This window comes from Cucumis sativus, chromosome 2, assembly GCF_000004075.3.
Source record: "Cucumis sativus cultivar 9930 chromosome 2, Cucumber_9930_V3, whole genome shotgun sequence".
NCBI classification, from domain to species: Eukaryota; Viridiplantae; Streptophyta; class Magnoliopsida; order Cucurbitales; family Cucurbitaceae; genus Cucumis; species Cucumis sativus.
The window spans coordinates 724,070-751,394 of NC_026656.2; the positions used below are offsets into that span (position 1 = coordinate 724,070).

Below are 27,325 nucleotides of genomic sequence, written 5' to 3' on the forward strand. Positions count from 1 at the left end.
TTTCATAGAAAGTATAAGGAGAGTAATATAGTTTTTAAGTTTTAGAGTAAATAAATATGAATAATGAGGTATGAAAAATATTTTTATCCAAAGAAAAAAATGACTTTTTGCCAGCTCACAAAATGTAGGTTTCTGGATGTTGTTCAATGCCGCCATTGGAGAGGTTAGGACTTACGTGGGAGAGTTTTGTTCCATTTCTCTACTGGGGGAGAATATTCATAAATCTTGGCGTTTGTTTTTAGAAAATATAGTTCTTTTACTTGTTATGGATAAAATTAAACATTCTACAACTCGTTAGATTACAATAACTTTTTTTTTTAATTCCTCAAAAGCTTGACTTCACGTTCATGTCAATCCATCGTTAGTATTTTGGATCGATCAAGGAGGTTTTCACTTGCGTCTATGTTCGTTCTTTAGAATAATTATGTTCTTTTTCCTTTTATCTTTTATTGTGTGTGTTTTTTTTCATCTCAATATACATAAATAATAATAACTAAATATATGTTTTTCTTTAGTATAACAAGATTGAGATGATTTAAACAATAAACCACTTGATTTACAAATAAATTAAAACGTCAGTTAAGTTAGGCTCGATTTAGCTGCAGTTAATAAATATAATAGAATAAAGAATAATAAAAGTAAATTCAATTGGTAGACAGCTATGATGAAATCTTTTGTTAGGCAATTTATCAATCTTCTTCCGAACTCTACAACCATCACATTATGGGCTGTGGACCCGGCCCAAATTAAATTTTCAACTTTTTTCTTCACAAATTTCAATTTATTTATGATATATATATATATATATATTTAATTTATTGATGTAGGCAAAATTAAAACGACTATTATTTAATCTATCCGTACATAAAGAAAACGAAAGAAGTATTGATATTTACCTCTAAAAACGATTGAATAATTTTTACCCACAAATATGAGAAATTGGAAAATTACATTAAAAACATTTAGAAAATTCTAAATAGTTTATAACACATTTTTTGTTTTTTTACGTATTGTAAATATGACAAATATGACAAGTAATTAGTAATATCAGACGACTATCGAAAGATTATCAAAGAACTATTAGAGGGTTATCGACTTTTAAATTTGCTACTTTTGTAATTTAGAAAATGTATTGAAAAATGTCCGATTATCATAAATTTTTTACTGTTTTTGCAAGCGCCACTTAAATAAACTCAAACAAATATCACATATTCATATATATTTTCAATAAATATATATATAGGAAACAATGCAATTGTGTGAGCGTGAATGAAACCTGTTAAAAATATTTCAAAACAAACAAGTATGTTTGATATATATAATAACATAGGTTTTGTTAGACGTATTTAAATAATACGTATAATTAAAATGTGAGTTATATATGTGAATTAATAATTTATCGTATTGTGTTATTTTATTAGGTTGAACTTATTACATGATCTATTTAATTGAGGCCCTGAATTCGCAATTGAGTGTAGACTAAATTGGTAGAAGTTTATCCTTTGATTAATTAGAATTTAACAAAAACCCTAATTGAAACCCTAATTGAACTAGTATATAAAGAGACATAAAGCGTGCTATGATTTTCGACATATATCCAAATAATAAACACTCAATATTTTATGATCCTATCAAGAGAAATATCCCACAAAGAACATTCAAAGTTTTAGTCGAGAAAGATAATAATCAGGACATTCACAATTTTAACTAAAGAAGTTAATAGCCAATTTATAGCCGTCAACCAATTAAACTTACAATACTTATATTAATAACATTTTTTTGTATATATTTTATGTTCACAATAATTTCTGTTACATATAATAAAAAGAAAATTATATTAGATGACAAAAAAAAGTTTAGAAAGTAACGGCTTATAATATATATTTTTTAATATTACAAATTTGAAAAATATGACGATAATATGTTTTTAAATTTGTTATTTTTACAATTTAAAAAATATAATTGACAGTGACTCTATTATCATAATTTTTTTTTGTCATTTTTGCAAGCTCATGATAAAATATATGGATCCATCTTTTATATCTCGACTAAAATTATAAAAATATAAAAATATCGATAAAAATATGACACGTATACGACACCAAACCCTCAATCATAGCCTATGAGTCAAAACAAGAAAAAAAATTAATCACCTATATTTAATACTTAAGATTACTTGGCAAAGATGTTCATTAATGTTAATTAGATGAAATGCATCAACTTTTGGGGGCAAAGGGACAAAAGTAATAAAAAAGATTTAATTAATGTCTCAATAAATAAATATTATATTTTATATTTACATTAAATATAGATAAAATTTTAAAATAATAGATTTTAAATAATATTTATAACAAATTATATCCCAAATAATTAGTGATATGCTATAGTAATTTTGATTGACAATAAAATCCAAAATTTTGCTATAGCTGATAAATATTTCAATTTATTTTGTTATTTTAAAAAATGTTTCTTAAAAAATAATTTTTTTGAATAAAAAACTTAAACCTATTAGTAATGGGATGGTTCAAGCAACTTGATATCTTCATGTCTTATTATCTATAAAAAAAATATTTTTAAAAAATTTATTTATAAAAAATACTTTAAATGAGTTTAAATTTTAAACACGTCAATCTTTCCTTAAATCTTTTTATAAATATTTATATACATCACTTTGTTTAAAAATATATTTTTCAAAATTTAATTACACTGTTTTATTTAAAATAGATTATTTTCCGATCTTATTTTTAAAAAAATGCATATAAAAAAATTACCAAACACCTCGAATTTAATCACACCTCGAGATATTTTAATTCATACTATATTTCATTTCAATCCTTCACCTTCAAGATATTTTATTTAATTAAGTTTATAATTTTTATTTTGTGATTTATATATTATCATAGAATTCAATTTCTTAACTTTGGTTTTTTTATTTTTTATTCATTCAATAATTGAGAATACGGGCATTTAAACCTTCAACTATTTTCTATGCCTTCGTTATATTTTTGTTTCTAATATTAATCATAAATTGAAAGTGTTTGTTGTTATATAATTTTACAACATTATTTACCAAAACTAAATGATATCGAATATGCCGTTTTAATTTTTAAAATATTAAATATGGTGTCAATTTTTATTCATAATTTTAATAGAAAAATATCAGACGATATTTGTTACGACACAATTTCTATTTTGAAGTTGAAAAAAAGCATTGAATTGAAGCATAGATTAGGGATATTTTAGGTAATTCAGCATAAATTTATAACAATTATTGTTTGAGAATATTAATGGGGAAAGTGAGCATTTGAAGAAGTGGTTGATACAAGTTTGGAGATCCGTCACGCTCTCCTAATATTTATGAAGTGGACCAAATTATTTCCATTCTTAAATTGTTTGTTTGTTTGATTTTTTACATCCATTTATCTATTTATTTTAATTTTTGTTACACTTTGTCTTTTTTTTTTTTTTTATCAATTTATAAATTTCTTTCTCTGGTTGAATTTCTGGTTATTAGTACTTTAATTTACATAGTTAACATAAAACAGTAAATGTGAACATGATAGATTGAAAAATCAAATCGACATATCAAAATCTATCTAACTAAATGTGATTAGTCGAAGATAATGAGGAGTTTATTTGGTGTCGGTTTTGGAAAAATCCAAATTGAAAACATTCTTTTAAAAAAATTGACCGATCAATAATCGGTTTTACATTTTTTATGCTCAAGGTCGATTTAAGCATTATTCACTAAATCAACTATATATAGTCCACTTAATAATGATTTAGTTGAAAAGCTGACTCTGATCGAAAACTCCTATAAAATAGTCATGTCATGCTTTACTCAAACGTCATAGATAAACGAGTACACTTTGATCAATTTAAAAACTTGTTTGTCTCGTGAATTTCTCTTATTAGTTAATATATAAAACAGTAGAAATGAGCATGATAGATCGAAAACCGAATAAACAAATCAAAATTTACCAGATCAAACTTAGTCAGTCGAGGAAAATGAAGAGTTTAGTCGGTGACTGTTACTGAAAAATCTAAATTAAAAACTAAACTTATCGATTGACTGATAAACGACCGATTTGTACTTTCTCATGCTCGAGATTGATTTAAACATTAACTAAACCGACTATAGTCAGTTCAGCAATAATTTAATTGAAAAACTAACTCCGACTAACTAATACTCACTACTATGAAATAGTCACACACCAAGCTTTACTCAAAAGTCCTAAGTAAACAAATTGATATCATTACAATGACTTGTAGGGAGTGAAAATTATTGTCAAAAGTTTCGTCTTTGAAAGACAGTAAAGGGTATGCTGCTGTATTCGTCATTGCCACTTCAACAATATGTTGCCACGTTAATTAATGACTGTTTGAATACATTCCTTCTTTGAAATCGAATTTTATTGTATTCCATCTTCTAGAGATATTGAATTTAATAGGATATAAAAGGTATCCTAAGAATTTTACAAATAATTTTGGAATAGCTAACCTTTTGCAAATATTTTCATAAAGAACCATATAGTTTTGATGATCAATTGACAAATTTCATTTCTATATTTGTTTATTTGGTAGAAATCAATCAGGAGAGAAAGCTTATTGAAATTTTCTAAGATTTTGAATAGTGAACTAGATTGTGAAATCATTTATTGTGTAACATGAGTTTAGTCCAATTGACACTTGTATGTTCTCGTGTACAAGAGATTTCGAGTTCAGATATTTCTAATATCATGCATTTAATTACAATATCTTTCCAAAACAAGATTGTGTAAATATTAGACCTCTTTCATTTTAAATTGATTCTATGATCACACGTTTTCCGTATTTTCTACTAGTACAAGATAACAAGTATTGACTTTAAGTGCTCCCAAAAATTCAAAGAGTAAAATTAAGAACGTAAACTTTGAAGTTTCACAATTTTGAGCCCAATCAACCAAATTAATATCTTGTTTCTTTATTGTTTATATGCACTTTTCAAGATCTAAGCGTTTGAATGTAACCATTCAACCCTAGAAACGACTATCATGGCCTCCATGATTTAAACTACCACAATATGTTTTTTCACCATTTTGTTTTTTTAAAAAAAATTATTGGCAACATTCAAAGCATGATGGGACGAGAGAGGAGAGAGTCTTTAATTTTTATCTCATTCATTTTGTATGGTCACACATTTTTACATGTTTTTCCTGTTATTTATAATGGTACTTTAGTACAAAATGGAATGAACTTTCATTTTAAATTCTTTCAAAAATCAAAAGAATCTAAATTAAAAAAAAAGATTCACATCTTTCAGCTCAATTGATCAAATTAAATCTTTGTTTCTCTATTGATTACATGTGTACTATTCGAAATTCACACTCGAAATGTAGTTTGTTTAACCATTGAACCCTATAAATTATATAACTGTTGTGATTTTCACTTATTTGGATTGCATTCAGTATTGTTCTTCAACGTTCTAAGTCATATATGATGGGATGAGAGAGGAGAGGAAAAAAATAAGAAGTGAGAGAAAGAAAAGAGAGACAGAGATGAGAAAGAAGAAAGACAAAGGGAACAGATAATTAATTACAAGTTTTTTAACCTAAGGATACAAACAAAATTTCAATTTTTAAAAATATCCACATTAAAAGATCAAATCCCTTATCCCCACGTTTTTTTATTAAAAAAAAATAGGTCAATTATTATATGCAAGTTCTTTGGTAGTTTTAACTGATTTTCCATTTTAGTTCCAAACTTGTTGAAAACTTTTAGCATAGATATGATTAAAATTAAATGACAGAGAATTGTTTGATCAGAATATGCTTGAATGTGTTTCAACCATTTGGCAATTCTCTGCATAATATATACTTTTTTTTTCTAAGAACAGTGTGATCATATATAAGAAATTAATTAACGTACATTATTTTTCATTTAGAATAACACAAAAACTTTTCTACGGGTGGATTTAGCCCACTCAGGGAGATGGCTAAGGCAACTTAATACCAGTGAGCTCGATAGTCGAAGCTTTTCGAAGACCTGCAAAGGGACCCTTTGAGAGTTTAATGGAGTCTAAGTGTGGAGCTCATATATGAGCCATGGGCTTATGATAGTCTGAAGGAGCCATGTAGAGCTTGGAGGAATCTAGTGGAAGCTCAACGAATCCATACGAAGAGTCTAGTGAAGTTCAGACGACCTATTGGAGAGAGCTTAGAAGACCTATGCGGAGAGAGCTTCAGTGAAGTTTAGATGACAGCATAACAACTAAGAAGAGCTTAGAAAATTCACAGCACATCTGATCGAATTTGAAACTAACCAAATTTTGTTGACGTCAAACAACAATGTTAGTGTCTTTATCAAAATTTTCAACCAAAACATAACGATATCAATGTCTAACTGTATCGAAATTTTCAATTAAAAATAACAATGTTGATATTGGTATCAAAATTTTAATTGAACAATTATGGATGTATGGACTAAATATGGTAATCAATATATCAAATGTGTTATTTTATTTTACTAAATAAATAAGTTTTTTTAAAAATATAATATGTATCCAAATTTTAAAAAGTAAAAAAAAAAACAAATAATTCAAATTTAAGACTTTATTCTTTTGACTCTTCCTGTGATGTGATCCTACTAATTAATTAACTAATCGAGCTACTTAACTGTTGGAATATTTATTTCAATATCATTTTTTTTCAATAATTCCTACTTATGATCGTTTTCTTTTGTCTTTTTATCTAACATCAAACACACATGGCTCATTTAATAAAGGTAATTATCAAATTCACACGTGCAAGAATTATATTTTTTAAAAAAAAATTCAATTTCAACACACTATTTTTTGCCTAGCCTTTTAGGCTACACTCAAATTATCTATATCAATAAGCACATGAAGGTGAAGCCAATATAAGGGCATATTTGCTATGTCTTTAGAAACATAATTTTGCTACCTAATGAAAACCTAAATACCAGGAAATTAGGATCCTATAACACTTTCAACATTTTCGTAATAACCAACATCTTTTACTGCGATTAACTTCTATTTATTGATTTTCAAATTTGTGTTGACTTACGTTGAAGATTAAGTAAATGCATAGTTAGTTCTTAAAGGAAATTGATTTGCCTAAAAGTCTAAATTAATTCATTTGAAGAAGTTTGGAGGTAAAAGTCTTAACATTATAAAAGGTTTTTGGAGCTATTTTATCACTAGTGCAATGGACTAAGATGTTGGTTTCTCTAACATTGATAGGTTCTAGGGTATTCCATGGAGGGTTTAGGGTAGCAAACCCTTGCATGTTAGCATGAACCATAATGTGGTAGCAATTCCTTTGCCTCGTAGTGGTGGAATTTAATCCATTCATGCTACTGATAGTTTATGTTGGTTAGGGCCTAAAACTATATGACTGAAACTAGGGGGTGCAATGGTTAGTTGGAGTTGGTTTTTCGACATAACCACCACCAAGATCAATTACAGTCAATTTAGTAAATGTTTAAATTGGTCTCGATCACTTATTGTTGAGGAGTACAAGTCGGTCGATCGATTAACTTTTAACATTATATTTGGATTTTTTCAAACCAACACCAATTGATTCCTCTTTCTTTATGACCAACAAACTTTGATTCAAGTAGTCGGCATGACTTTTAGTCTATCATATATACTCACTCCTAAAAAATAAGTAATGCGTCGGTGAACATTTTACTCCACGGTTTCTCTTTTCCTTTGTTTTTTTCTTCTTTTCAAAATAAACAAATTAAGAACAATGTTTTTCTTCTTCCTTTTTTGTTGTTGAAACAGTTAAGAACAATGTTATTTCTATGTGTAGTTCCAATCCTCCGTGGTATTGGTCTCCTTCCTTCCTATTGAACGTTGAACCGTCGTTTTTGTGCCATCGCCAGCATTCCTTTCCGGTGATTGAAGTATTTCGTGGGCCGAGGGCCCATGGGTCTACCTCGATTTAATGTCTTGGACTCTCAACATAATTCAGTTGTTGGGCTTAATGGCGAACAATTTGTTGTGGGCCCGTATTTCTTCGCATGGGCCCATCCATGAGAGATCAATTCAGTGGGTCATTTGTCCTTTTGTTGCTTGCTACAACAATCTGCCCACGTTTTACCTTGCTAGTGGGTTCCATATGTTTGTTTAATTAATGAGATAACAAAATATAAACAACAACCATACATAGTGATCATTATTTCTTTTGAAAATAAATAGTAAAATTGGGTTTGTCAATCAAATAAATAACAACCACTATATGGTTCAAAGGGTTTATTAGAAGTAGAAGAGTACTTAGCAAGTGAGTTGTGCTAAGCCTATGGAGGGGATCAACTCGATCAATAATTGCTATTGATCTTCTGATTTTACTAAGGTTAAGACTGCAATGGATGAAATTTGTGCGGTTTCTAGTGGATTGGGGTTTGTTTACTTTACAAAAATGCCCATAGATTGTTCACTGTATAGGTCGCTGTGTTGTGGGGTTTTTATTAATATCATGTGAACATTTTTTGTTCTTCCACTTTCAATGATGGTGATCATAGTTGGATTACGAATTCACCCTGTTGGATATTAGACATAACTAATGGTGATTCTGGGTGAGTAAAAAATCATTTTTTATAAAAAGTTGAAGCGTTTGGCAACTTTCAAAATGCATTTTTTTTTTTTTAAATGAATTAAACCAAAATTTGAGAAAATATGTTTTTAAACAAAGTTATGTAGATAAAGGAGGAATGGTAAAAAAAAATGATAAATTTGACAAAATATAGCAAATTTTTCGATTTTATGAATAATAGACATTGATAAACACTTATATGTTTCTATCGGTGACAGTAATAGAAGTTTATCAGTTTCTATCATCGATAGAATTAAAATATTTGTCATAGTTTATAAATATTTTAACATTTTTTATTATATTTAAAAATGTCCCTATATCAACACTTATAAAAAAAATATAACCAAACATTCTAAGTGTTTAAAACCCGTTTTCCATAAAGTGGGATAAAGAAAGTGTATTTTATAAAATCATATATGATTTTATTTTCAATACATTATGAATTATTTTTCTAAATTTGGAAGGGTGCTTGTCGTTATTATAGAAATTTTAGAATTGATTTTTGCAATTTATTTAAAGGATTTTATTCTCAACCAAACGTTCATCATTGGTGCAGATAATAATGAAATTTATGGGTAGGTGTATGCTTCTTTCAATCAGTCCCACAATTTTAAAAGAAAAATCCTTTGTCGTATAGCTAATAGCCTAATACAGTAGCGTGTTTCATATTCTTTTATTCTTCTTTGTATTATATTTTTCCTACTTATTAAACACAAAAAGTTGAAAACGATGGTGAATTAAAGTAAATCCAAGGGGTTTTCTACAAAAAGATAAATGAAAAAGGAGTCTGGGGCTAAAATGTAAAGGGTCTATTTTGAAAACAACATGTCAATACATTTATAACTAGTTGACACCATGTCATTTTGGAAATTTACACTATGAATAACTGATATCAAATTTTGAATTGAAGAAAACGTGCATAATATTTACGTGACAATAATACAACATTTGTGTGGAGAAGAGAAAAAAGGACATGCAAATTAAATAAAGTAAAGTGATTTTGATGTCAAAGTAATCAAAATTAGAATAGCGGAAAAAAGTCATAAGTTTTAGTTACCTTGTATGAAGTAGATTAAATTTTATCTTTATCTTTAGTTTTTGTTAGGTTGAAATTCATTCGTAATATGATGAAATAAATGATAAACAATAATGAAAACAACGTTAGAACTTAATTGTTGGTTGAAAAACCATAGAAAAGGGCATTACGATGTTGCAATTTTGAAAGGGAATTGAATGGTTTCATCGTTAAAACCGTTGCAATAATTATTGAGTCAAATATATAACTTGAATACTTTTAATATGTTGAATCAAGAGACTCTGTTACTCTTACATCCATTAAACCAATACATTTTTTAACATCTTCATAGTCAAATTGTAAGATACAATTAGCTATTTAACAATCAAATTTATGTTTTGTATAAAATTTTCCTATATTTAGAATTGATTTTCAATTAGGTAACTAAATAATTGTGGTAAATCCATTTCTATCGTTAAATTCTTATATGCAAAATTGATATATGTTTATATATATCACAAGAAAATTCAAAGCATATGTAAATATTTGTTTTGTAATATGAATTGTGAGTTTAAAATTTTACAGCAAAGTAAAAAGAGAAGGTTGCTCTTTAAAAGAAAATATCAATGTCATGGAATCTTTTAAACATAGAAAAATATACAAACTATTTACATTTCCTAAAATAAAATTGTGTAATAGTTAGTCAAATATTATATTTTTGATAATTTTTTTACTAAATGATTGTATTTAAAAAGAAAAAAGAAAAAAGCAAAACTGCATGTCGTTCAAAAATAAAATTAAGTCACATTTGATTTCCGAAATCCAAATCTCTCAGCCGACCCGTCGTATGAAAAATACGGTCGGCTTTCAATGTTGAAGAGCACCCGGAAAATTTTCCAATGGACGAATTTGGATTTAGGTTTTCGAATAATTACAAGAAAGGCATCAACTATTTTACTTGTTTCATTCCCATCCCAAGCTCCACAAGCAATGTCAAGATTGCTTCACACATCTCACAAGCATCAGGATCACCTGTACTCTTCTTCCTGGAAGAGTAAACCATCCACCCGTGATCAAGCTTCTGGTTCGGTCTCACGACAACGGAGCCAGGAACTTCTGCGTCACGACATGTCACCAATCCGTCGCTCTTCTCCCCATATCGAAGCTGCAAATGAAGAGCACACAATGCCATGACAGCAGAAAGGGGAATCACCACGGGAACACGCCGCCCGCCCTGTACCACTGTGTCGGATTCTGTCCATGATCTTGGAAGAGGTAGCCAAGGTAGCTCGGCATGAGCTATATGAGTCATTGTAGCAAGAACTCCTGGTGCAACCTGTGCTTCGGAGTGGAAGGAAAGTATTGGTACATTCTCGGGGAGGTTGTGGTTCATGATGAACTCTTTCCGCTTATCGTACGTTAGATCCTCCAATGCTCGAATGTCCCCCTACAAATAAACAAACCAAGGATTCCAATTAAGAAAATGTAACCTTAATGATCTTGCATATTAACATGTAAAATAAAATGGTAACCTTAATAATCTTGCATATCAATAACTCCATGATCTTCCGCGTTTCTTTGTCAGCGATCTGCCCGTCACGAAGAAAATCCGAAGCCAATGGAGTTCCACCGTATGGACTTTGTACCAAAGCCAAGCCAGCAACTTTGTCTTTTAACTCATTGCAGTAGATTGATAATGCAGCAGCAGCATCAACCCCACCCTTGCTATGGCCGAGTAGCATCACTCGCTTGCCCGAGCCCCAGTAAAGCTCCTCGACATATTCTTTTAACTCCCAGGCATTGTGTTCAACAGACGCCTTCAAGCACAGAAAAGGAATTCAAATAAAACTATAATTTGGAAACAAAACCATAGACCAAGGGATGAGAAGGCTATGGTTAATGCCATTCATTCGTCAAACATACTGACAGAAGAGAGATAATCTATTACCTCACTGTGAATTTTTGCAATATGGCAAGTAAGGCCCATCTTTGAAAAAAATTTCTTGGTTCCCACAAAATACAAGGGACCATGATTGCTAAACAGACCTGAGAAGTCAAAATTTCCATTACGGATTGGAGATAGTGAAAGAAATACATCAAAATGATTACTAAAACAAATCAGGTTTTTCTTCTACCTGGAATCAGTAAATAAACAAATGAGTTGGGTAGTCTATGCTCTCCGTTCCTAAATTATCGAAATGGATGGAGTAGGATTAATAAATAAACTTTCAAGTTTGAGAAATCTTGAATACAAAAGGAGAATAGACATCATAGTTCAAGAAAGAAATGCGATTACAAATTAACATCATCAAATAATCGCCATTATGACTAACTCGAAAGTCAATAATTAGGGTATTCGTTCAGCCAAGGAATACGTCAGCAGATTGTGGAGGGTATGAATTAAATCTACCAGATTAAAACAAATGTATTATATTGTACTAAGTTTGGGAAGATTATAACCTTATATCAGAGAGTAGTTCCAAGAATCTTGCTGTTCCATCAACAACAGGAGGCATGCCAGGAGTGGTTTGCAGCCATCCAATATCATTCGAAGAACCAAGCAAGGTTTTTCTAATTCTACACATTATACTGTATCGAAAAAGAAAGTAGTCAGTTAAGATTGATTCAAGTTGAAAGCAATTAAAGAACATAAAATATACTATCAGTCATTGGTTCATGAGAAAAAAAGCATAAGTTCAAAAATATGTGTTCATACTTGTAAAGGCAGAGTTCGACACATTGAATGCACGAGAAACAATTTCTCAAGGAGCATGATGCTAATTTTTGAACAAATTGTAAACCGTATAATGGGAGCATCAACCTACATAAAAAAAAAAGTAGCTAAGAAAAATAGAAAAAAAAAGTCCCTGGACAGAATATGTTTGAACAAGAAGTTCTGAGATCAAAACTTACAAGTATATGTATATATATATATCACTTACCCTTCAAAAATGGGAGATGCAACCTCGTAACTATAAATAGTTTCTACATATGATGTTCTATCTACGAGCAGACCATTCCTTGAATCGGAGGCCACAATGGAAGATGATGAACCCTCTGAAACAGACCTTTGCCTATTCTGACCAGAATAACTCGAACAAACTCCTTGTGGAACGATGATATGGTTGGTGAGAAATCTGTCGACATCTCTGGCTATAAGATCCTCTGCCACATGCAGCAAACAGTTGTTATATCCTCAAAATATGGACATCAAACAACTAAAAACATATTGAAATGGTTAAAGTACAACACTTGGGATAATGCAGAGTCCATCTTTACCATTAGGATAAAATCATGAAAGACAAGAGAAACAAGAAACTAAGTGATGGCACATACTCAAACTAACAAACCTTACCGATAAATCTGACGAATCGACGAGTTACGTAACTGGTCAATGCCAAGAGATGAGTAAGAATCTCATCCATTGGTGATACAATACTGAAAATTTGAAGAGTATCACCATGTGCCTGAGACGAATTAGAAATATGAGACATGAAGGCCAGGCTTCCTTATGGAATCGGCAAGTTACATAAAACTAATCACACACACTGTACGAATTCGAAACTGAATTGCAAAGTTACTTACCGTGGAAGCAATCTCGTACGAGTCATTCTGAGTTTGTGCATCTCCCATCCAATCTTCAAGTTCTGAGATTCTGGTCCATAATTTCACAAATCAGATAGAAACTAGGAAGCTATGAGTTGAAGCAGAAGAATTCACAACATTACCATACAATATTGATATCTCCATCACACAGTAAAGGTTTAGCAACAAAATACTGCTAATGTGAGCATAACACTAATAATGACTAAATTTGAAAGTACAAGACCATGAGGGAAAGCTCCGAGGTGCAGGATGCTGAAACGTTTGTGAGAAGTGTGATCCACAGCCATTGGAGGTTTGGGCCACAGTGGATGGGTTGAAGGTCATTGCTTCTAAGGGAACACTTGGGACAAGGACTATTTAAAACTATAATCACATTTTACCGCAATAAATACTACTTAAAAGGTTCCAATTATCTACAGTAAACACTACTTAAAACCGTTTACTCTTTAAAACCCCTCGCTTCAGTTTTTACTATTTTACATCTATCGTTTTTTTATTCTTTACTGTTTATTATTTTCTTCTCGAACTAAAATAATTTACACTTCAATCTCAAACTATTATAACTATTCGTGGAGTCTGATAACCTGACTGCTCTAGAATTGGTGAAGGCAGAAAGTGATAGATTTGACTAATGTAAGGTCCCTTGTGGAGTAGATTCTCGAGGTCAGTGAGAGCGTGGGCGTAAATGTGAGGCAATTTCGACATATGGGTCAGTCACAGAATCAGGTGGCTCACCATTTGGTCTAATGGGTGATTAGCTGGGTTTGTTCTCAAGTGTGGTGGGAGAATTTTTCCCGTTTGGATCTATCGCATTTCTCAGGCGGATTGTTGTCTTTCTAGTTCTTAGCTGACTTTAACAGTACAGATTGCTTTAAATTTCTTAAATCAATCTCATGATTCTTTTTATAAGATTAAGAACTCCGAAATCTACTTTGGTATTCATTCAAGACCCTTCTAGTAAATAAGAACATCAAAGAAAATAAAAACAGAAAATTCATACAAAACCGAATGAAAAAGAGAGTTCAACAAAACTAACAAAGCAATTAAAAAAAAAACCTCGAAAGAAGGAAGCACTTACTAGGGAAGCAATTCTGAAGAACGATCAAAGGCGAAAATGGAATCAGATCATTCTTCAAAGACGAAATCGACCCAAAAACTTAAATAGAAAGAGTGAAAGAGCAGCATTTTCTTTTTCTTTTCTTTTCCGACGCTGATGAGCTGAAAACGAAAGAACACGCAAAGGGAAAGAAGAAGAAGAAGGAAAAAGAGAATTGGAAGTGATAAAAAGTGAAAAAAAAAAAGGAAAATCGAAATGAAACCGATAGAAAGAGAAAAGTCATGAGGAAGGAATGAAGAATTGGATGATCTTTATCCAGTAGCTTTAATTTTTCGAATCATCGTTGGTCCCACGAAAGAGTGTTTGGATCAAAGGCATCCAATGGGATGTGGGCAAGTGCGATTCGAATAAAATTCCAAAAGATTTGGACGAATCTGCAAAATTGGAGAGATGGGTATTGTTGATTTTGAGTTTATGAGAAAAACCCAGAATTTGGATTTTGATTAAAAGGTCGATGGAAGAGAATTGATTAATTAATTTTGCATAATGGTGTGGTGTCTTAATGCCCTGCTTTTGAGTATGGAGGTAACAGGTGGAGATTTTTGACTGAGAGGAGATTTCTTTTGCAGCGGGTTTTGTGGAAGTGGATGGATACTATCATAATAACTTAAAGCCAAATTCAAGATCCACTCCAAATAATAATTTAGAAATATATATATATATATATATATATATATATATAATATATATATATATATTTTAGTTAGAATGCCGTTTTAATACGGATCATTTATAAAAATAACAAAATAAACTAAAATATTTATTAAATTTTGTTTCATTTTATTGGAAACACATAGACTTCTGTCATTCGATATCAATAACAATAATAGGAGGTTATAAATGTCTACTAAATGTTTTTATTATTCATAGAATCTGAAATTTTTCTACAGTTTATAAATATTTTATCAAATTTGTTATTTTTTACAGTTCTCTTTTAATATGTGATTGAGAGTTTGTCTATGTAAATTGAAAAATTTTGACAAAATATACAAACTATTTACTCTCAGTGAAAAAAGAAAAAGACAAAAACTCAATCAAGTGCAATGAGTTTTTGTCACTTTCTTTCTTTTAACATTTTATCACGAGTTTGTCTATGCAAATGGTAAAAAATGACAAAACATACCAACTATTTATACTAACGAGTTGTTGACCTTTTTTTCTGTTTTTTTCGTTGAGTGAATAGTTTTTTTTTTATTATTATTCCTGAAAATCCCCTCTTTTTTCAAAAAGGAAAAAAGCAAATACTTTATTAGAAAAACACGGAGGTAAGGAGGACAAAGATGGATGTTAATAAAAACGAGTGAAAATTATCGTTTTAGTTTTTAGGTTTTGATGAACACGTGTGTCTAGTCATTGAGTTTTAAACAATAAACATTTTTAGTCTTCGGGTTTATAAGAATAGACTCGTGAATGTCCAAGTATTTAATATATTTTTAAAAAAATAAGTTTAAAAGATTTCTAAATAACTTTACACTTTTATTTTAAATAATCCTATGACATTTTAAATTAGACGAATAACTTAATCGTATCTCCTATTTTATTATTTTTAAAAAATCAAACATAAAATACTTATATGACCTTATAAACTTATTTTGTAAACCTTTTGGACTAAAATTATATATTTTGAAAACTCAATGACCAAATAAGGTCTAGGACTAAAAATGTCCATTTTTAAAACTCGAGATCAAAACTTGAGGACTAGACATGTGGTTTTTCCTAAAATCAATCATACTTAAATCGACTAGCCTAATTTGCATATGTCTTCGGAGTTGACTAGTGTATTTTTAACTATCTAATTTTAATAGATTTTAACTTTTAGTTCATTATCTTAATGTTAGGTTAAAATATTGGTTTAGGCTGTATAGTTTTAATTTTTTTTCATTTGTAACTATAAAGTGATATATTACTTGCATGAGTGTGGTCTGCATTTGTTTTATCATAGTTATTCAAATCAAAATGGTAAAAATTTATTACATAAACCTGATGTATACTTTAGATATAAATAACAACCACGTTTTCTTTATTTATTTCAAACTATTTCGAGTTGAAGTGGTTACACAATAAATTAGTGTATCTTTGAATGGATGGATTTGTTTCCAAACAATCATGTTATTTTTCTTCTTAAATATCATCAATTTCTATTTTGTCTTATAAACTATATTGTCATCTCATGTGTTATGCCTCACAAGTTTTAGTTTTAGTTTTTTTATCTCTCTTTATTTTAGAAATTATGACTAATAAATCATTACACTAAGTTTTTTTTTTTTTTTAAAAGAATGACTTTAAATTTTAAAAAATATGTTTAAATCCTACTTTTGGCCCTAAACTTGCCATGTTTTTCTACTTTTGTCTCTAAAATATTTAAAATAGTTGTTTTGGTCCTTGAACCTTTCAAAAATAACATCTTTTGTCTATACCATTTGGAGTCCGTTGATTTTTTTATGGAATGATGAGTTGGCTTTTATATGTGACGAATGACTTTACTGTTAAATTGGTCGATTAGGGGCCAGATGGTAATAGGGTGATCATTAGTCATTCAAAGTCGATTTTCCGACCAAATCGCTACTTAACCGACTATGATGAGTTTAGTAAATGTTCAAATCAACATCGACCATTTATGAGTAAATGTCAGTCGGACAATCAATTTAACTATTTGAGATATTTTTTTTGAATTTTCTTGATTTTGAAATTTATCAAACCGACACCGAATTTAGTTTGGCCGATCGACTCAATTGTTTGGTCTATCATGCGCACCCTTAAATGGTAAATCCATGTTTTATTGAATAACACAAAAAGTCATTTTGGCTTCAAGATTTGATCGTCGTCACTTTAGACGTTATCGTTCTACTTCACTTCTCTCAACATCATGCTAGATATAATTTCATAAGTTTGAGACATTTTGTGATTCATTTATGATTTTTTTTATCGTTCTCCCAACTTTTTTATTATTTCTTTGTTTTTTTTTGAAGGAGATTGTGATGGAGCGTGGAAATATAATTGTGTAGAGTTTATTTAAGGAAACCAATGTGCCAATTCTTTTTCTTTTTTATCTACTTGAAGGTTTTGCTATTTTGGTTCAAGATTCCAATTTTAGAAAAGAAAAGTAAATGTGGAGAGTCGGATAGGGGACGTGACATATTTGCGTTTTAGAGGAAAAAATTATTTATTGTTTTATTTGATAAATGTGTTATTAATGTGTTTGACATACAAAATTTATAGAATAAATAAATATTTTTTAAACTATTTATTAATTTAAGTAATATGATAAATTTAGAATCTAATATATACAATTTTTTACGATTTACAAATTAAAATAATATTCACAAATATAATAAAATATAGTCTTATTCACGACACACAAAAAATGAGTATATTCGCCTGTATTTGAAAATAGGCTCAACCCTACAAAAAATTGGAAATGGAAAAAGAAGTAAGTCAGGCGACGTCGTTTTGGCTTGCTGACAATGGTTTGGATATCCGATGCCGGGAAACGTAATTGAGCTTCAGCACCGCGCTCTCACCTTCCATGGCGCTCAAATTGCCATTCCCCTTCCCCATTTTCACTCCTCAATTTAACCCTAATTCAACTCCCTCGCACCGTACTCTTACCGAAATCCGATTCTCCCGTTGGTACAATGCAAACGCCGAAAAATTCGAGCAGCGCCGACGGTCTCAGCAAGAAATCGAGGACGAAATCCGCCGCGAACGCCGCTTCAGTTCCGCCGCTAAAATCGTCGACCTCTGCGATTCCGACTCGCCCTCTTCCGCCATCGACCGCAATGAAACGTTCAGGTCCGTCGGCACTCCATCATCTCCATCAAGACCTTCAATCCCTGGTCGAAAATCCAAGTATTCCAAAAACCCTAATCCTGATTCACCATCTCCATTTCGTCAAGTTTCGAAGACCAAAAAGACCATGAACGCACCTGAAGAAAGACATATTGGCGTAGAAGCTAATGTTAGCCTAAGTGAAGATGGAGTTTCGTACGTAATTGATGGAGCTCCATTTGAGTTCAAGTATAGCTACACAGAAACGCCGAAGGTGAAGCCAATAAAGCTACGTGAACCGTATGCACCGTTTGGGCCGACTACAATGTCGCGGCCGTGGACAGGGCGTGCACCATTGCCACCGAGCAAAAAGAAATTGCCGGAATTCGACTCGTTTCAGCTGCCGCCGAAAAATAAGAAAGGTGTTAAACCAGTTCAGGCGCCTGGACCATTCTTAGCAGGTTCTGGACCAAAGTATGTGATGTCGAGGGAAGAAATATTGGGTGAGCCATTAACAAAGGAGGAGATCAAGGCGCTGATTCGTGGATGCATCAATTCCAATAGGCAATTGAATATTGGTATTCTTACTCCCCAATTTTTTTACTTAGCGATTTTCTGTTTTGCCTGGACTTTCTAGCTATCTCTGTCATCATTTTTCAGAACTCCATTGTTGGTCATGACTGAAAAATGCAACTACAGAGTATTTAGATTACTGTAGAAGAAAAGTAGCTTCTCCTTTGTCTACCTTCAAACTTATTTACTTGCGGGGTTGATTTTTAGTGGGTTCCTGTAGTTGATTTCAAATTGGAGAAGAAAGATTTTTATGAATGGTTTGAGTTGTTTGTTAAAATTTTGGTTTCAATCTTATTGGAAAACTTGAATTTTATACTATTCGTCCTTTCCATCTGAAATACAGTATTAGTTGAACTCAAAAAGTACAGATTAGATCATTAGAATAAGCTATAAATGGAGAAATTTATCTTCTCTGCACTTCAGCGTATGATAGAATGAACTTACTGAACTTTTTACTTTTGAATTGCTTTTAGGTAGAGATGGTTTAACGCACAATATGTTGGAGAACATACATGCTCTTTGGAAACGACGTAGAGTGTGCAAGATAAAATGCAAAGGAGTGTGTACGGTTGACATGGACAATGTGAAACAGCAATTGGAGGTTGATGTCTCTTTATACACAGCACGACGTATTACTACTAATTACCTTTGTTATGCGTCCTTACCAGTACAAATATAAATTAATCTAAATAAATATTTTAGGCTTATAATTCGTGTTTTGTTTCAACTTTACCTTCATAGTTTCTTGTGGTGCTTGTAAGTCTTTGTGGATTACAATGGCCATGTCTTTGGTTTTGCCAGTGCCCAGTTTGTCATTGTCTTGCTTCTTTTTATGTTAAGAGTTAGAGCATAAACCTCCTAGTTCCTATCTTGTATCACTTCTTTGTTCCCTTGAGAAATATGCTTTTAGCAAATTTTGATTGTTGCTTCTAAATTATGTTCTAGTAACAAAATAATTAGCTATTATTTCTATTGGAAATGTATATGGCATGTGATATAGTTGTTTTGTTGGTTCCTTGACATTAATTCATAAGTTGTGTGGACATCTTCAACTATAATCACCACATGATCAAATAACCTCATTATTGATTCTTATTCTTCTGTGTTCTCACATGATTCTAAATCTCTGAACAATCCACCATTGACCCTGCAGCCTATGCATTCAGTTGATTATAAAAAGTAAAATGTAGCGTCGATCTATGATTCATACTCATCTTCTTGTGACATACTTTTGGCAGGAAAGAACCGGGGGTAAAATCATCTACAGTAGGGGTGGGGCATTGTACCTTTATCGAGGTAGAAATTACAACTATAAAACCCGTCCTCGCTTCCCTCTCATGCTATGGAAACCTGCTGCACCAGTGTATCCTCGTCTAGTCAAGCACATCCCTGATGGCCTTACACTGGAGGAAGTGACTGAAATGCGTAAGAAGGGACGGAAATTAATACCTATATGCAAGCTAGGTATTGGCCTCTTCTAACTCTTCTGTCAGGATGTGTGGAATATTGTGCTAACCATTCTGTTGTTTGTTTACGTTGCAGGGAAAAATGGTGTGTACTCTGCCCTTGTAAAACATGTTAGAGAGGCGTTCGAAGAGTGTGAACTTGTCAGGATTAATTGCCAAGGGTTGAACGGAAGCGACTTCCGAAAAATTGGGGCTAAACTAAAGGTCTTCTTCTATTTTCTTCATTTGATTACAAAAAACATAAACTCTATGCCCAATTTCCCATTAGGTTTTGCCAAGCAGTCTATTGAACCAACCTTTTAATCTCTTTAACTACAGGATCTTGTCCCTTGTGTTCTTATTTCTTTTGAAAGTGAGCACATTCTTTTGTGGAGAGGACGAGATTGGAAATCTTCCCTCCCATATATAGAAAGAAATCCTGAGGGAGCGAAGGCACATGGAACGGACGAGACAACTATTGTTGCACCATCCATTGAACAAGATGTGTCGGTTAAGAATACCTTGACGTCTTTGGATTCTGAAGACCTCTCAACAGGAGGAAATGAGGACCCGGATTCTATGATTGCCGAGAAATCTATCTCTGCGGATGTCGATTCATTAACAACCACGATGCATGAAAGCAATTTTGTGTCATATGATGAGGAAGCTACAGGGTTGGATGACCAAAAATTGCACACAGCTACCACATCTGAGGATTTGGATTCATGGAGCACAATATCTGGAGGCGAGAGTGAGATAGAGTCGGGATACGAATTCTCCGACTCCGACTTTGACGAAGCAGAACCAATGGAACAATTGGAATTCGATTCCATTGCAGCTACAGGGAACTCAGAAACTAACGGATTGTATACTTCAGAAGGCTCACAAGCTCTCACCAAACCAACAAGCAACGCCACTGATGGTGTTCTTCAATTGTTGAAGCAAGCGGTCGAAAATGGCAGTGCCGTTGTATTAGACAGCTCTTCGTTGGATGCCGATGTCATTTATCAACAATCAGTTGCCTTCTCTCAGTCCGCCCCTCCATCACCCGTTTTTAAGCATGAACGAAGGAAGAAGGTAGCTGCTGATAAGAGCGAGGAGGAAACAAGCAGAGAGTTGGAAGTGAAAGAAGAAGAGACTGCAGTTTCTATGGAGGTAGGAAATGATAAGAAGAAGGATTCTAAAACGAAAAAGAATAAAAATTTTGGTGAATATAATTTCAGTTCACCACAAGGAAGCTTAGGAGTGGATGAACTTGCAAAATTATTGGCTTGATATGTACAGTTAGATACACTTGATTATTAGTCAATCAATATTTTTAAAAATTAATGTCTTTGGCTTCACCACCTTATATTTTTCCATGTAATATGTTCTTTTTAAAAATAAAATAATATAAGGGTTGTTTTAAGAATAATAAAAAATACAAACTGCCACAAAAATTCACTAAAGGGCAAAAACTATTTACACTTACCTGCCACATTGATTTATCCAACTTACTATTTTTGACAAAAAAAAAATTGTAATATAAGTGAATTTTTTTCATTTTTAATCTTATTTTAATAATATCAAACAATAGCCTAAGTTGTCATAAGTTATCAACGATATTCTCAAAGGAGTGAATAATTTTATGCCAATGGCTCTCATCTAAAGAAATAATCGACTTATTAGGTATAAATTTGGATTTTATATCTACTAGAATTTTAGGTCTTTTAGTTTTAGTTTTAATTCCAGTAGACTATTCATAAATTTTAAATTTTATATCAAAGTTTTGAAGATGAAAAACTTAGCTTCTAAATTTCTTTCACAAAGATATAAGTATGAAATTTAATAAGATATAAGTATGAAATTTAATACTATGTTCAACACTTTTCATTTATGAGTTTAGAAGAAAATTTTACAAGTAAAAATCAATTAATATTAAATGGAAAAAAATAGCAAACTAACACATACATGAAATCACACTTTTGATCATATCATATTAAGCATAACTTTGGTACTATTGGAAAACTGACTCAATTTATTGGAGGTCCCTAATAAACTATTAAGAATTGTGTGGGATTCATAAAATAAATATGTAATAAATAAAATATATTTTTAAAAACTAGTAAATTCTTTATTGACATGTCGTGTCAAATAATCTACATAATAGTAGTATCTACTACTGCAACGCTAAAATTTTTCATTAGGGCTACAAATAGCGACGTGGATAACCATATATGTATATATATTAAGAAGCTAACAACAAAAGCATAATCTATGTCTTACTATAAAATTACCCTAATTAAGTTTAAAGAAGCTGATGAATTGAAGGCTTTTCCTCGTGAGATTGATTCAAACATTTTGTTGATGATCATCATCACGAACAAAACTCTTCCAAAAAGGATGATTTTCCCAAAGAAGATAAATCTCTTCAATAGGAACTTGCTTAGTTTCAGGCAAAAGAAAGTAGATGAAGCAACTCATGAGAAATATCAAAGCTGCAAAGAGAATGAAAATGCCATAGCGAAGATGACACATTGCGGCCAAAAAGCACTGAGCGATGAGGGCCGTGAATAAGAGGTTTACGCAGACCACGATGCTTTGGCCGGCGGATCTTGTTTCTAATGGAAATAACTCGCTTGGAACTAACCATCCTAATGGACCCCATGACCGTCCGTACGCCAAAACGAATAGCCAAATTAAGCACACTAGCAATATGCTTACGCCTTTTGATAGCTCCTTTCCTTGACCGAAGTTTAGTTTTAGTGTTATTGCCACCGCTATCTGTTTACAATTTTCAAAACTATATCAATTCTAATTAGAGGTTTTGTTATTAAGTCTAAATATTTGGTCAAAATGTATTGCCAATTTTTTATTATATTATTTAGAAATATGCAAATAATAATAACTAATAAATATATCAATTATATTTAAAATAATCAAGTATATAATAACTTATTTAAAAAATTATAAATATAATAAAATTTGTCAAAGTCTATCCGTGATAGAAGTTTGTCACTGATAGACTATATTACAAATATTTGATTTATCATTTATCATTAATAAATTATTAGGGTCTAAATTTTGCGATATTTACAATTTTTTTAAAAAAATATTATTATATACCTAATTTTTATTCTTAAAATTGTTATCCATTATTATAATTAACATAACACTAACAATGAGGATACACAAAAAAATGAAACTAATTACAAAATATAGCAAAATTTTCAAATGAATAGGATTGGATGAATTTTGCTATATATTTTTAAATAGTTTCAATATTTTGTTATTTTTAAAAATATAAAAAATTGACAAACTATTTCCACTGTAAAATTTATTATATTATTTTACCAAATGTTCTATTTTTTTATAGTTAATAAGTGTAACATTTTAAATTAGAATTAGAAAAAAAAATTGACAAAAACATTTATAAAATACCAACACATAACACATTTTTTTATCTATTACAAACATGATAAGTAGGACAAATAATTAATGATATTACATAATTATAACATTTAAATCTGCTCGTTTGTAATCTAAAAAAAATGCAATCATCATTTGTTTTTGCTATTTTTGAAATTCATAAAAAAAAAACAAAAAATTTTGGAAATTGATTTGTTTTTCATTTTTAATTTTGTTTTAGAAAAGAAAAAGAAAAATTCATTTTTAATTAAGAAGATAATGTTGAAGCAAAATATAAAGAAAAGAAATATTACCATGTAGACGAACATTTCAAAACCAGCTTCAAGAAAGAATTTCCTTCTCCCAAATTTATCCACAAGAAACATCGAAATCAAAGCTGCAACAACCAAAGCTCCGCTTGTAAACGCCGACGAATACAAAGACGCCGCCGATCCAAACCCTAAGCTCTGCAGAATCACCGGAGCATAAAATAGAATCGAGTTATTCCCTGTAAGCTGCTGAAACGCCGGAATCCCAATCGCTCCGATGACCAATTGCGGTCGATTCTTCCGCCGCAACAAATTCCTAAACGGATTCTTCACAGCCCTAGCTTGATTGCTCGCATCAACAAGATCCGCGAATTCCGCTTCGATATTCGTCGTACCTCGAATCTTCTCAAGAACTCTTCGCGCTTCCTCTAATTTCCCCTGTTCCACTAAACTATTCGGCGTTTCAGGAAGAAATAATCCGCCGATGAACATCATCGCCGCTGGAAACGTCGCTAACCCTAAAGATAATCGCCATCCCCATGGATGAATCTTCTCTGTTCCGTAATTGATGAAATTGGCGATCAGAATCCCTAAGCAAGTCGTCAATTGGAACAATTGGTTGACTCGGCCGCGGATTTTGGCCGGAGCAATTTCGGAAAGGTATAATGGAACGGCTTGGTTGCCGAATCCGATACCGATTCCGAGGAGGATTCGGCCGATGATGAGCATAGGGATGTTGATTGCGACGGCGTTGATTAAGCCGCCGAGGAAGAAGGAGACTGATCCAACGAGAATGCTTGCTCGACGGCCATAGTTTCTGGTGACGTGAGAAGCGAAGAAGGTGGAGAGGAGACCGGCGAAGTAGAGAGAGGAAGTGAAGAGAGTGAGGATTTGATCGTCGTATTTGCAGTAATCTGTTTCTTTGATATGAAGTTGTTTCCGGTTGTAGACTTTTGGGAAGAACTGCTTCAGGAAGTCGTCCATGGACGTTACTCCACCTGAAATCCGCCATTGCAGTTTCTGCTTCAGAAATTTGCTACTTTTTGAGAAAATTATATCGTCGTTGGGAGTGATTTATTTAAATTATTAAAATCAGTTGTTTAGTTGAAATTACTCGAAAATACAATTTAATAACTAAAAAACAATTTAACCTATAGTTTTATAATTTTAAACCCAATTTTTATATGATTTTGAGGATAATATGATGTTCATTCAAAATCACTTCCAAGCGTATGATTATGTAAAAAAGATATCAAAAAAAAAAAAAAAAAAAAGTCGATGTCATCACATTTTCAGGTAGTATTATAATAGAGTTTATTTATTTAATTACTTATTTTTATATTTGTAAGATGCAAAAAATAAGTACCTGAGCTTTTTTTATTTGATATAATTTCACTATTATTATTGTAAAAGTTTACATAAATTGAACCTTTAAATATTTAGTGAATTTATCATTAAGTTTTAAGTTTTAGAACTTTTATGTCACATTCAAATAATATAATTCTGCTCCGTAATTCTAAAAACAAATTTATTGTTAGTTTTTTTTAAGAGTAAATAGTTACAAAAACACATCTATTTTTTAAAACTAAAAATAAAAACCAAGAAAGAAAATAAATGAATTGCCTTAATTTTAGGAAACAAAATTAATTTTTACAAACTATGTTCTAAATGTTAAATGCATGACCTTAATTTTTACCCATTAGACACAAACTCTTTAACTTTTAAAGGATAACATTGATTTTACAAGTTAATATATGAGCATAAAATATATATACACAAGCTTAACACTTACAAAATTATAATTCTTTTTATAAAGTTTATAAGATATTCTATGTTATCCTTTTAGGGGAGAAACTATTTTTAAATATGCCAAATAAAAAAAATGATTATCCTTAAAAATAGGGAGAAAATAACAGAGAGGGAGAGAGAGAATTACCTGAAACACCAAGATCATAGCCAAAGAGAGAGCCTCCAAGGGCAGCAACAACGCAAGCACTGAAGAAATACCATGTGAATTTATACTCATAAAGATGAGCTCTTTTCAATTGCCCTCCATTTGTAAATCCACCCCCTGCCATTATTTTCCAATTTTCCCTATGTTTTTCTTTATTCACTGCGAAAAATCCAACCAAAAAAATCCACTACATTTTGAAACATTGACATTAGATAATAGATTGCAAGTTTGGAAGTGGTTTTGGAAATGTTTGACCTAAAGATTTATGAAGTATAATGAGTTCGGGAGAGTGAAATTGTGAACATGTCTAAAATAAGGTTAATTCATCAATGTTCCTATAAATATTCAATTAATTTCTCAGATTTATGTTCTAAAAAAGTTGCTTTTCCTATGAACAAAAGTATGATCATAGCAATAATTAAAAAAAAAAAGATAGAAATAAACAAGAAGACGGTTTCGTGAATATATATATATATATATATAACAATACCGGAATTTCGATTTGAACGAAGCTGATTATATTGCCAGCGCAGCGGCGCCGCCTTGAGGGAGAGTGGCCGGAGAAGTAAAATCGAAACGGAAACTATTTTTCGAGAAGTCGTGAGGTAAAGGGAAACGGAGATCAGATGAAAACTGGTAAAGGGTAAAAAGAACAATGAGGATTGAAGAGTAGTGTTGATCTCTCAGATTTGTGATATTTATGAAATTATGAGAGGAGAGGCCTTGTTTATCTCCAACTTCCCCTGGAAAATAAAAGACTTATAAATAAATTTTAGTTTATCTCAATATTAATAGGAAGTAAGGGTAAAAGTGTATATTACAACAATTATTAGGTCAATTTAAAACTATATATCTATTTGATTCTAAATTTTGAAACTATAAATTTAGTTCATTATTTCAAGATTATAAATATAAATTTACTGCTCATGATATTAAATCGAAAATTGCATTGAATGATAAAAAAAAAATGAAAAAACGACTCATAACACATCTTTTTATATATTGTAAATTTGATAAATATGACTAGTAATTATAATCTGGTTTTAAATTTGTTATTTTTGCGAGTTAGAAAATACAAGGGACAATTAACTCTATTATCATAATTTTTTTTTGCTATTTTTACAAACTCTCTGTTTTAAAATTAGTTGCGTTAATTTATTAGATAAAAATTTAAATTGAAATTATACTTTGTTAGGTTAAATGAGATTGGATTTCACGTATTTACCTAATGAAAATTAACCTCAAGTTTGAAAATCAATGAAATTTGGTCCTTTTTTATATCGACGTCACGGTGGATTATCACTTTAATCTCGAATGCAATATTTCTTCTTTCTTTCCTCTGGTTTTTTCATTCTTTTTTAAATCCAATATTTAGTTTGTTCCTCGCCTAGTCATGCCTCGTACAAAAATTTCTCTCATCATTTTTTTAATATCGCGTTCTACCCATTTATCCTCCTTTCCACATTCTCTTTTATGTTTTACCGGAGTTGCTCATGGAATTTCAAATACAGTATATCAATGACTTTACAAAGTAGTTCATCTATCTTATATGGAGTATGAGTCTCTTTGGTTTTTTCAATGTCGGACTCTCAAT

General features: G+C 31.1%; 3 protein-coding genes across 6 annotated transcripts; 1 reads left to right on the forward strand and 2 right to left on the reverse strand.

Moving 5' to 3' along the window:
• Positions 1 to 10,375: 10,375 nt before the first annotated feature.
• On the reverse strand, positions 10,376 to 14,488 carry LOC101211085. Of its 2 annotated transcripts, none has more exons than XM_031881567.1 (10): positions 14,297 to 14,488; positions 13,198 to 13,267; positions 12,968 to 13,079; positions 12,555 to 12,765; positions 12,329 to 12,433; positions 12,073 to 12,201; positions 11,748 to 11,797; positions 11,561 to 11,658; positions 11,145 to 11,429; positions 10,376 to 11,059 (listed from the first exon to the last, which is right to left on the reverse strand). In XM_031881567.1, the coding sequence occupies exons 2-10, from the start codon at positions 13,243 to 13,245 to the stop codon at positions 10,562 to 10,564; spliced, it is 1,536 nt and encodes a 511-aa protein (XP_031737427.1). In that variant the 5' UTR covers positions 13,246 to 13,267; positions 14,297 to 14,488; the 3' UTR covers positions 10,376 to 10,561. The 2 variants fall into 2 exon arrangements, with proteins under 2 accessions (XP_031737427.1, XP_011648641.1); XM_011650339.2 differs by having other exon boundaries at positions 12,555 to 12,777; positions 14,297 to 14,487.
• A 3,251-nt stretch (positions 14,489 to 17,739) lies between these two features.
• On the forward strand, positions 17,740 to 21,464 carry LOC101210836 (CRS2-associated factor 1, chloroplastic). Its single transcript, XM_004139304.3, has 5 exons — positions 17,740 to 18,681; positions 19,150 to 19,277; positions 19,915 to 20,140; positions 20,219 to 20,346; positions 20,461 to 21,464. The coding sequence occupies exons 1-5, from the start codon at positions 17,862 to 17,864 to the stop codon at positions 21,394 to 21,396; spliced, it is 2,238 nt and encodes a 745-aa protein (XP_004139352.1). The 5' UTR covers positions 17,740 to 17,861; the 3' UTR covers positions 21,397 to 21,464.
• A 746-nt stretch (positions 21,465 to 22,210) lies between these two features.
• On the reverse strand, positions 22,211 to 26,469 carry HT4 (sugar transport protein 14). Of its 3 annotated transcripts, none has more exons than XM_004139303.3 (4): positions 26,222 to 26,469; positions 25,714 to 25,890; positions 23,823 to 24,775; positions 22,211 to 22,884 (listed from the first exon to the last, which is right to left on the reverse strand). In XM_004139303.3, exons 2-4 carry the CDS (start codon positions 25,853 to 25,855, stop codon positions 22,453 to 22,455), a joined length of 1,527 nt encoding a protein of 508 aa, XP_004139351.1. In that variant the 5' UTR covers positions 25,856 to 25,890; positions 26,222 to 26,469; the 3' UTR covers positions 22,211 to 22,452.
• Between the last annotated feature and the right edge of the window lie 856 nt (positions 26,470 to 27,325).

Bases quoted from the DNA above. Each gene is read 5' to 3' on its own strand.
- LOC101210836 (XM_004139304.3), top strand. From the start codon at position 17,862: ATGGCGCTCAAATTGCCATTCCCCTTCCCCATTTTCACTCCTCAATTT. The intron at 19,278-19,914 runs GTTGATGTCTCT...TACTTTTGGCAG, and splicing joins ATGTGAAACAGCAATTGGAG to GAAAGAACCGGGGGTAAAAT. The intron at 20,347-20,460 runs GTCTTCTTCTAT...CTTTAACTACAG, and splicing joins AAATTGGGGCTAAACTAAAG to GATCTTGTCCCTTGTGTTCT.
- LOC101211085 (XM_011650339.2), bottom strand. From the start codon at position 13,245: ATGGGAGATGCACAAACTCAGAATGACTCGTACGAGATTGCTTCCACG. The intron at 11,798-12,072 runs GTTATAATCTTC...TCGATAATTTAG, and splicing joins GAACTACTCTCTGATATAAG to GAACGGAGAGCATAGACTAC. The intron at 11,060-11,144 runs GTTACCATTTTA...GTTTATTTGTAG, and splicing joins TGATATGCAAGATTATTAAG to GGGGACATTCGAGCATTGGA.
- HT4 (XM_004139303.3), bottom strand. From the start codon at position 25,855: ATGGCAGGGGGTGGATTTACAAATGGAGGGCAATTGAAAAGAGCTCAT. The intron at 24,776-25,713 runs GTAATTCTCTCT...GGCGGATTTCAG, and splicing joins CTATGATCTTGGTGTTTCAG to GTGGAGTAACGTCCATGGAC. The intron at 22,885-23,822 runs GTAATATTTCTT...AATTGTAAACAG, and splicing joins TTGAAATGTTCGTCTACATG to ATAGCGGTGGCAATAACACT.